General features: G+C 42.6%; 2 protein-coding genes across 2 annotated transcripts; both read right to left on the reverse strand.

The window, feature by feature from the left end:
• Positions 1-4,755: 4,755 nt before the first annotated feature.
• Positions 4,756-5,721, reverse strand: LOC147144872 (olfactory receptor 52B2-like). The gene has a single exon (XM_086036054.1). It carries the CDS (start codon positions 5,719-5,721, stop codon positions 4,756-4,758), a length of 966 nt encoding a protein of 321 aa, XP_085892180.1.
• A 4,034-nt stretch (positions 5,722-9,755) lies between these two features.
• On the reverse strand, positions 9,756-10,691 carry LOC147144873 (olfactory receptor 52B2-like). Its single transcript, XM_086036055.1, has one exon. It carries the CDS (start codon positions 10,689-10,691, stop codon positions 9,756-9,758), a length of 936 nt encoding a protein of 311 aa, XP_085892181.1.
• Positions 10,692-11,645: the final 954 nt, after the last annotated feature.

Raw genomic sequence — 11,645 nt, forward strand, 5'->3', positions numbered from 1 at the left:
CAGGCTTGGGAATTAGGTGATGACGACCGAATTGGAGGTTGCTGTTTCGATCCAACAGCAACTGACGGCTACAAGATCGGAGGTTGACCTTACCCACGAGGCGCTGCTATGGAAACTTCTGCATTGACCAACTGGGCAAGGACTCACTTCACCGAAGTCGTCTTCCTGCAGCACTTCATTTGATTGACTTTCGCATTATTTGAACCAACATTTTATCATAATATGTGTCAAATGTTGCCTTGGCATCCGTTGCAGCCTGATCATTCTGGAAGGGGGATTGCCCCATCTGTGGTTCCTTCTCAAGGTTTCTCATTTTTCCCTAGATGTTTTTTTTTTTGTTAGTATTTCCTTGCCCTCCTGGGGGTTCAGATCCAGGAATGTCATTTATATGTTGTCAGTTATGGGCATGTGCAGAGCTGGGCATCGCCTAACCGCCAGACACAAAGGACGCAGCCAGACACAAAGGACGCAGACAGGAAATGGACGATGCCCAGCTTTGGGCATGTGAGGCCCTTTGAGACTTTCTTGCGATTAAGGGATATATAAATAAATGTTACTTGACTTGACTTGACTTGAATAGGTCACGTTAACCACAGCAACAATTGTTTATGGTATGCATGACAGTAACACACCTCCAAGAAGGTAAGCATGTCAACTTCAAAATAAACCTTACTGTACCAAATAATATATGGACATCAATGCCTGGGTACACTTTTATTTTGAAACTGTAAGGAAATTTGCCTTCTTCTGTTTCACTAAGTCCAATGATGTCATTATTTGATCAAATGTAGCAGCCTGTACTCGTAAATTTCCATTGGTTTAATGGCACAAAATGGTGGCAATTCCCCAAATGCTAAACTCCTTATTTTTCCAAAATCTCTCAATTTCTCAACGGTCGTCTTTGCGGGAGTACAGTCAAGTGTAAGTCAGTATCCCGGGAGACCGTTGAAAGTGTTGCAAAACGCAATCTCCGATGTTTACCGTGTCACGAATCCCCCAGAGATTCATTAAGTGAGTAGAGCGAGCGTCTACGGGGACTCAAGACTTTGCGTTTCCTATCAACAGCTCGCAAACAAAAGAAGTCATTAAACGTAATGAGCACCAAACATTTAGCCAGACGTGACATGCAAATCCCGAAGGGGGAATTACAAGAGTTCGTCAGTGCCACAAAAACGTTACACCGAGGGCAGATTTATTTATTCCTAAAATTAAAGTAAAGGTGTAAAAAGATCCCACATAAAGGCATTTGGGCCAGATCCGGCATGAAGCTGGCTCAAGTGGCATTCAGTCGGCACTGGCATATGACATGTGAAGCGAACATGGCCCAGGATCAGAAAATGAGGCACTGTCTTGACTCTGGCAAGCAAGATGTGGGCCAGTTGTTGAGTGAAGTATCTGGCCCAGAAATCAAGAACTCTGGGCCATATATGTATAACCAGTCTTCTCCCACTCTTAAATGCTGTTTCGTTTTGTTTTTACACACAGTCTTATTTTACAACACAGATGAAAAAATTGTATTACATCATCACAGACACACACGAGCATGCGTGCGCACACACCATTGCAACGTGCAACGTTTGGTTACTTTAACGGTCAACTGATGCCAGCGAATTAGCCCAGATAGCAAAATAAATAGCAAAACCGACCTGCACTTGGCCCACATACCTCAATGAATGATGGTCCTCTAGTGGTTCACATCTGGTATCCACAATGTGGGACACACAAGGCCCATATCTCAACCAAATCATACAACCATAGCTGGCCCTACTCTGGCCCTATAATGGACCAGAACTGGTTCCCGGGGCCACACTCGGCTGGAGGGTCGGCCCCCTCTCTGGAGCTGTGGTGCTGCAAATTTTTCACGTTCCATCCATCCATCCATTCATCCATCCATCCATCCATACATCCATCCAATTTCTGCACCGCTTATCCTCACTAGGATCACGCGTAGGCTACACGGGCATGGTGGATTTTTCAAAGTCCAACTCTGAAATTTCACCAAGCCAATCAGCAGGGCTTGTTGAATGCCTATCTTACATTGGCACGCTCAAAGCGGCTACTTCAGCGAGCGCATGCGGCACCGTGACGCAGACCTCCATCTCTGGCCTGGTAAAAGCCAGCGTTCGCCCCACTAACTTCGGCCTCATAGGGAGCATTCAGCTGACTGCTTTCCACGACGCAGAGCTCCGTGTTGCGGACCCTGAGGTCCTCTGGCACTGGAAATTTTAACAGTTCCTTCAGTTAGATCCAAAACCCACGGTAAGGCACCTTTCCAATTTTACGGCTCATGTTTGTGGAATGGCCTGCCAGATCACCTCAGGGCCGCAGAGAACTTCAATATTTTTAATAAAAGGAGGCTCAAGACTCATCCTTTTAGTTTAGCATTTGGCTGATTTGATCATCTTTGTTTTTATTTTTTGAAAAATAATTTACTCCAACCTATTCATATTTGTTTTTACTATTATATATGTATATTTTTTTAACTCCAGTGTTCCTCACTGGGGGCCGCCCACACTGGGGACTGTGTTCATTCTCTGGCTGTAGGATTGCTGCAATTGGGGAGGTCTTGCCTCTTTGGATGGGGTATCCTTTGTCTGCCTGGGGTGGGATCACCCCTGAGGGCGGTCCCTGCGGCTGGAGTCAGTGCTTGGCTCCTGGTGTGGACGTCCCCCACTAGAGACGTGTGTCCTCACTCTGGTCCCCTGTGCTCAGCCCTATGTGTCAGCATTTATAACAGTGTTTATTTCGGTGGGTGGGTGGATGTATCGGTTCGGGGACTTTGTTTGTTACTGTAATTCACTTTGAATTGAAATTTGCATGATAAGGTGCTATATAAATAACGTCCAATTGAAATTGAATTGAATGTCTGCTGCCCCGACAGCGTCAGTTTCATTAACCAGTCAACTGTGGGGGTTACTGCCAGCGCTGACTTCCTGCCTCTGGAGTCTTAAAAAAACTGCAGTGCTAAATGTCTGAAAATTAAGTACAATCACCACCAAAATCCATATGTACCGGTATATCCCTATTCCTATTGTCCACTTCAACCTGTAAAAATATAATAACAATCATCAAAATATTTTTCAATTTTGAGGAGACGATGATGTTTTTCCTCATAGGATCTTGTAAAACTTGTTTAATCTCAATAAAATCCCAAATATTGTGCTGATCACTTTTATATTTTCACAAGTTCGAAGTGGACATGAGTAGAGCTGTGCTTGTGAATTAGAATTTTTGGTGACAATTTCATGGTCCCCATTTTGAGACACGAGGTGACAACAGAACGGGACAAAGTAAGGCAGGAAAGAATTGTACAATACCTGTCCAAGTATTTTGAATTTTAGGGTGTTTTCTTCTTCATAGAAGCACTCACTATAAAGCTTATGTCACTTTATGAGAGAAACGCGTCGTCCATAAAATAGAAAATATTGAGTCAGTATTTTTAGACAATCATACGGCCATAAGTAAAGATGCAGCCCACATACATTTTTGGGATGAGTGATTGCAGTTTTCTGCCATATTAAATAACGTCATCTTTTTTATTTTTTTACGTTTTAGACCGCTGCTCCAAGCACAAGTCGACCTCAGTTATACTCGTCTCTCGTTATTTATAAACACATACATTTTTTTACAGACATGTCTTGCAACATTACACAATGCCACAAATTGAAAAATGTGCAAGACTCTTGCATGCAAACCTTGTATAACATTGACATATTGTCGGGTATATGTCTGTGTACCCAACATTATTTTCAGTAAGGTCATAATTGGCTGTTGCAGATAAGACTGGCCATCAATCAAACCAAAATTACGTCGCTGTTACTTTATATTTTTAATGCCTTTGTGATAAGCAACTCAACATCAGTATTTCACAACACAAAAACAGCTATTATGAAAAATAATAATAATAATAAAAATATTTTTTTTGGTGACGGGTCTGTCTATCAGTGATTATTGTGAATGTTTGCTGAGTTTATTGTTCAAGTGGCATCTCTCCTACTACCGCTGACGAGCACTAAGTGGCAGCAAAATGCACACAAGAAAAAGACATATCAAGTTTTCCGATTTAGGCTACAAAGAGTGAATGTGGTTCCACCTGTTGGCTATTTGTGAGTAAGAGTAACGCAGCAATTTTCAAGCTTTATTGAGCCAATTCAGGCACATTACTGGATGTTACATGACAAAAATCTCACAGCACCTGACACCAGACAACAAAAATGTCACAAATATGATATCAACTACTACTTTTATTTGAATATGCGATGTGTCGGGAGCCAGAGGTGGGTAAACCAGGTACAGAAAGTAAAAACCCTGCCACAGTTTGGCTTTAGCCACAGGTGCTTCTACTCAACGCAGGTAAACGAGCTCAATTGATTAGAAGCACCTGTGGCTAAAGTCAAACTGTGGCAGGGTTTTTACTTTCTGGAACTGGATTACCCACCTCTGGTCGGGACAGGAGGATTGTGCTCGGTAAGAGAAATATTCAGGCCCACCCTGATTTTTCCAGGCTCACCCATTCGCTACATTCTAGCTGAGCCCCTGGTTTAGACAAAGCTATGATGATTGTTAATAGACTGACAACACAGGATAATCGTATATTCTGCCATGGAGCAAAAGAATTTATAATTACACACACACGTACATACATATACATATATATACAGAATGTATATTACATACACACACTGTATATATAATTTTAGTATGGTGATAACACACATTTGTAGCATGTAAATGGACCATTTTCTGCCTTAAAACCTACGAGCTTGAACAACGCAGATCCCTGAGACAGGATTTGATGATTCTACTCCTAAAAAAGTGCACTATATTGTCCCGTATCTCTTTTGTCTTGATCCCGTAGATGATGGGGTTGAGTGACGGCGGGAAAATCAGAGTGGAGGACCCCATGAAGCCCCTGAAACTGGGCGGTAGCTGCTTGACCCTGTAGGAGATGATGGTGAACAGACCCAGACACTCCAGCAGCATGAAGACACACAGGTGCGTGGCGCACGTCTGCAGGGCCTTGGCCTTGGTGTCGGCTCGCCTGCCCTGGAAGCACGCCACCAGGATGCGGACGTACGTGTACAAGATGACACCGTTGGCCAGAAGCTGGGTGACGGCCACGATGAACAGGCCGTACACGTGGTTGACGGTCGTGTTGGCGCACACCAGAGACAGCAGCGTGGGTTGGTCGCAGTAGATGTTGCTGATGGTGGAGCGGCAGCGGGGCAGACGCAGCAACAGGAAGAACAACACGCCGATCATCAGCAAACAGGCCAGCCAGATGCCGGCGATGATCCTCATGACGTGACCGTACGTCATCACCGTGTTGTACTTGAGCGGCAGGCAGATGGCCACGTAGCGGTCGTACGCCATGGCGGTGAGGATCAATACGGTGCCCGCCGCGTAGATGTGGATGAAGAAGGCCTGCGTCACGCACGCCGGGTGCCACACGCGCCCCGAGTCGCTCAGCAACTCCTTGAGGAGCTGCAGGAAGAAGGCCGACGAGCCCAGCAGGTCGTTGACGGGCATGTTGAGCAGGAATAGGTGCATGGGCTGCCGCAGGTTCTTGCTCAGCAAGATGGTGAGGATGAGGAGCAGGTTGCAGAACAGAATGATGGTGTAGATGAGGCTGGCGAAGAGGAAGGCTGGCACCGCGCCTTCGGGGGGGATGCGGAACCGCTGCCACACCAACATGGATGACGTGTTGTACGGGTTCTCCATAATGCTGCTTCCTGGAATGCAGTCAAGACAAGGTCAAAAGTACTGGACCCACACTCCACACATTATCTATCTATCTATCTATCTATCTATCTATCTATCTATCTATCTATCTATCTATCTATCTATCTATCTATCTATCAGTCTATATCTACTTCTGTCAGTCTATCTGTCTCTATCTATCCATTTAACTCCATTTTTACACTACTCACAAAAGTTAGCAATCTTCTGCGTTTCAGGATAAACTCAAAATGCTGTATACTATTTACGGACAAACCTAATTTGACCTCCAAAGTTTTGAATGCAAATGTCCACATGTTCAAAATGTACACCTGTTCCCTTATGTTTTTGGGACAACTTACTGTTCTCTAACAAGAACCTGAATGCCAAAATTCACAGTAAGTGCTTGAATACGTCACTATACATTTCCTGATTTCAATTAGAATTGATGTATAAACAGTTACTTTTGATCAAGTTGCTCACATTTTGACATCATGAGACCAAGATGACACAAACACCGACAACATGTGAGCAACAATGCTGCACCATTGCAAGGCTAATACGGGCTGTTCTCCGAAGGAAATGGTCACTCAGCTTAGTGTCCCAGAGTCGTCAGCAGGTTGCAACAGACATACAGAGAGACTGGACACAGAAATGCATAGATATGGATGTCCTCTTAAGTTTTCTTGAATCAACTACCTGTGGTGATTTTTGCCTTTGACAGAACAGAAAATTATGTAAAAAGTGTCAAAATACTGAACAGTTTAGACCTGTGTTCAAAGAATTCGAAAGTTTAGAGAAGGTCAAATTAATCTCACATGTAAAAGTTCTATTGCATTTGAGTTCATCCTGAAATTTAACCCAAAGCCAGATATCCCTCTGAAACAGGCTAGGGGGGATCAAATTGAACCAGAAGAACACATGCGTTCAATAACAGTAGACAGATTAAAATATATCACCATTATTAATGTACTCTTATTTTAGTTTACTCAGGTGTCCCTCCATAATTTTGGTACGGGGTATCCTCCATTACTAACCTACGCTAATGCAGATGTCAAGTACGTTACATTACACTAAATGTTTGTATAAACAATACTTATAGGCCATGAATCAAAAACAAATGAAAAAGTAAGTACAGTGCTAACCGAGCAATACTTCCATCAAGAGGGTGGTAAAAATTCTAGGAATGGATCTAAATTCATACTTACCAATATATCGCCTCAGTATGTAGTTATAGTAGAACTATTCAGTATTCAATGCTAGTGCAATAATATTAATAATAATAATAATAATAATAATAATAATAATAATAATAATAATAACAATAACAATAATAAAACACACTCATGGGGCCATTGCAACACAGTGGTGTCAATGAGCGAGATGGTCCAGGTGTGAAGCCCTGCTTTTATAGAAGCCAAGAGCTTAGCGGCAACACAGAAAACTCATTGGGGAGGTAGAAGATGTTTGGTGTTTGTGAACTCATCAACACAACAAAAACATAGTGACAGGAGACGACTTCAAAGTGCTTCCTCGGGAGGATTTCGATCTGTCCGTCTCTCTGTCTAATTTATGCCTGTCTGTTTACCTACTAACTTACAGTATCTACCTATAGATCAGATTCAATGATCTTACTAGATATCTATTGTATGGCTGTCCATCTATCTTTATCTGTCTATCTACAGTATGTCTATATATCTTTGTCTACCATTTGTCTTTAACAAACCATCATTTTGTTATCATTTTTTTCAATGTTTGTTTAAAAAATCTTATGACTAAAAAGAGACAAATTGTTTTTTGCATGTAATTAAAGTAATATGATTATGTTTTAGAACAAATTCAAGTCTTAAAAGGGAACTCAACCCCAATATTCATTACAATAATAGGTTCTATGTGCCGCCACTAGTCTAAACACCGCATTCTGATATTTTGTGTTTGTGGAATACGAGTTAAGCAGCAAAATCAATTCGTTTTTAGCCATCCCGGGGCGGCCATTTGTCACTTGCTGTCAACTGAAAATAACATCACGGTTGCTCAGGGCTCAGGTAACAACCCATCACGGCTCACCTGTTTTTTGAAGCTCTCGGCAAGTGGCAAAATGGCCGCCCCCTGAAAGGGACAAAAAAAAAAAAAAACTTGGATTTTACTGCTTAACTCATATTCCAAAATATTAATCAGAATGCTGAGTTTAGATTAGTGGGGCTGCATAGAACATAGTATTATAAAGAACATTTTTGGGTTGACTTTCCCTTTAATCACAAGAGCATCTCAAAGGGCTTCACAAGCCCGCGTTTGACAAATATTAATGGCATCTCTGAGCCAAACACCCCATCTGGGCAACTCAAAACCTCATATGGGAAAAAAAATAAGAAACCTTGAAATGGGACGACAGGGCAAATGGTTTGGTAGTAATAGTAATAGAACTCGTTGTAATGGTAGGAGTAGTAGAAATAGTAGTAGAAGTTGTGGTGTTTGAAGTAGTAGTCCAAGTAAAGTAGCTATGGTAGAAGTAGTATAGTGTTCAAGGCCCAAGCAAGAGTAGTTAGGGTAGTCGAAGTAGTAGTAGTAATAGAGGTAGTCATAAATGATTAGTACAAATACGACGAGTAGTGGTAGAACTAGAAGAAATACTAGCAGAGGTTGTAGTGTTTGAAGTAGTAGTAATAGTGCTAGTAAAAGAAGTACTTGTGGGGGAAGTAAAAATAATACAAATTGTACTATCGATAATAGTAGTAATAGAAATAATATTGTACTTTGTAGAAATAGTAATAGTGGAAGAAACTGACATTGTAGTATGAGTGCGTATATTACTAGAAATAGTCATTGTGGTAAAAGTAGTAGAAATAGAAGTTGTAGTATTCTAAGTAGTCATAGGAGTAGTACAAATAGTCCAGATTGTATTGTTGACAATATAATTAGTAGTAAAAGTGGTAGTAGATGTAAGAATACACATTCTACTAAGTAGTCATAGAAGTATTACAAATAGTAATAGAGGTTGTCGTGTTTGAAGCAACGATACAAATAGTAGCTGTAGTATAGGCAGTCTGAATAGAAATGAAACTAGTAGTAAATGTAGTAGTAGGTGCAATGGAAATGTGAAACAAATACACAAGGAATCTCGCAAGTAGATTTATTGCACTCCTCTAATCAAGTAATAGAATATGACTAAATTTGTGCTGCATCCCACATTATTTAACAAGACGACTGTTGACATAAACACAGATTACTAAATTGGATTCATATAACCCTCTTTATAGGTTCAATACAAGATTTACAGAAAACATGAGCTTGCATTTACAAAGAGGATAAAGCTCTGTTTCAATGGGCACTGTCAAGAGTGGTATTAATAGAAATTAACAATTATTTTTATGTAGCTGTAGTGTGGCGTAGGCTGAGGTACAATTGTTGACAATATTTGTCCTTGCAATGTTAACCACACTTCAGATTCCAGGAGGTGTCACACAATGTTGAGGCCATAGCAGCCGGGATGGTCAAACGTTTGAGCTCAAGGGCTACAGTACATTCCATTTTTAATAGCCAGCTTATATGAAATAATTTATTCTCTCTCTCTCTCTTTTTTTTTTTTTAGTTATAATTGACTTTTATCTTCATCATGCCGTTATCATGAAACCAAGGCAACACTTAAAAATTGATCAACAGTACTGCAGTGGTGCTTCGTCATGCTGTTCACATTTTGACAACGTGTGACTAAGATGACAAATGGTCATCAGTACCACATACAAGATGTTCTCAAAGGGAAGTGGCTTACTGAGTTTACAGTGTCGCAGCAGGTTGCAACACTGAGAGAATAGAAGTGAATATAGAATAGAAGTGGATGTCTGAGTTTGTAAATCACCAATTTTGCGGTGCAACTCCTTGTTAGAGACTGAAGACGTTGTGTACTGAAACATTAAGCAGTGTGACATAGGCCTTCAAAAGTTCAGAGCAGGTCAAATTAGCTTCATCAAGCCAAGGTGAAACTGCATCCTGAAATTTCACACAAAATCTTTATCTTCGGAATGCTATTTATCAAAGTATCAGACAAAGAATCTGTTTTTCAAAACCCTGAGCAGAGTGGTTCGTATTTCACTGGTGTACAGCCCGTAGACCAGCGGGTTCAGGAGCGGCGATATGAGAAAGATCAGCATGCCCATGATTTTCTGCAAGTCGCCTGACACATTTTGGAACCTGTGCGACAAGATGGTAAACGTGCCCACGATCTCGAAGATGATCAGGATGACCAGCTGAGCCACGCACGTGTTGACCGCCTTCTTCTTGGCATCGGTGCGCCTGTTCACCAAGCACGTGATCAGGATCTTGACGTAAGAAAAGACCTGAATGGACAAGCTGACCGCCTGCATGATGGCCGTGTTTAACAGCCCGACGATGTTATTGACGGACGTGTTGCCGCACATGAGCTTAAGCACCGACGGGTTGTCGCAGAACACGTTGGCGATGACCGAGCGGCAGCGCGACAGCCTGGTCTGCAGAGAGAACAGCCAAGTGATCAGGACAAAGTCCAGAGCCCACACCAAGGCGACGATGCAAACCACCACCCTGGGGGTCATGACTGCGCTGTAGCGCAACGGCATGCAGATGGCCACGTAGCGGTCGAAGGACATGGCGGCCAGGATGAAGAGGATGCCGCCGCCGTACAGGTGCAGCAGGAATGCCTGGAGGACGCACAGCGGGTACGGGATGCGGTTGGTCTCAGCGACGATGCCCGACAGGACTTTGGGCAGCATGGCCGTGATGCCCATCAGGTCGTTGAGCGGCAGGCTGAGCAGGATGAAGTAGACGGGCTTGTGCAGGTTGCGGCGTAGCACGATCACGGCCAGCAGCGTCACGTTGCTGAAGACGCAGAACAAGTAGAAAAGGATACCCACGAAGAAGATGGGGTACTTGCCTCCCAGCGGGATGACGAACGTGTCCAGGCTCACGTAGGGCGTCAAGCCCAAAGACTCGTTCGACATTTTCACACACAACGTAAACAAGATGCGAGTATCAAAGCGGATCGTAAATGGGGTGAGGTAGCATGAAGAACGGAGGAGTGTCTCCCCGTGTCGTGCTTTTAATGCAATCACTGACGATAGATAACCTGCGACATCAGTATCCTCCTCTGGGATTATCGGCTTGTTTATCCGAGTATCTATGACACCGGCAGAGATGGAAAAAGCGGGATTGCTTCAATGCTTTTACTTAAGTAAAAATAAAAAAGAGCAGACTGAATTGTACTTCAACCAGTTCAGGGTGTCCCCCGCCTACTGCCCAAAGACAGCTGGGATAGGCTCCAGCACGCCCCGCGACCCTTGTGAGGAGAAGCGGTACAGATAATGGATGGATGAATTGTACTTAAAGTTGATTGTAGCATTTCACACAGACGACAGGGGTTTGATTTCCTGCCATTGCCCCAATACCCAGCAACTGCAAGTCGGAACTTTGGATATACGTATCAAATTTCGATCAACACTGACAATTGTGAGCAAAGACCTTTCTTTCAGGTGCGCGGGACGACTCGCTGTGTGATGATGTGTCAATCAGCCACACAAGTAGCGTCAACTACTGGCAAGAAGGCCTTACTCAACATCAGCTTTTTTTTCCCTTAAGTATCAGTTACCGATGTTGGCAGCCTTCACGAATTCTCGATACCTTGAAATAAAGCAGTATCAGCCCGATAACGATACCTGGCATTGGTACTCGGTAGGAAGTTCTTACTGGTCTCTAGTCAACCTGTCAATCAAATGAGTGACTCGTGTTATGGTTTATGCCAAGACTTTTAAAAACCAAGAGCAATCTCTCTCTGAGATTGGAAAAAAGTAATGAGCCTAGTTTTTGGAAAAAAGTAATGAGCCTATTTTTTCAAAGTAAGGAGGTAAGCATACATAAACCTGAAAATTTTTAAGCACATTAACTTAAAAAAACTGGAT

Source organism: Filicampus tigris, chromosome 7 (genome assembly GCF_054856515.1).
Source record: "Filicampus tigris isolate MCC_2025a chromosome 7, RoL_Ftig_1.0, whole genome shotgun sequence".
Taxonomy (NCBI): Eukaryota; Metazoa; Chordata; class Actinopteri; order Syngnathiformes; family Syngnathidae; genus Filicampus; species Filicampus tigris.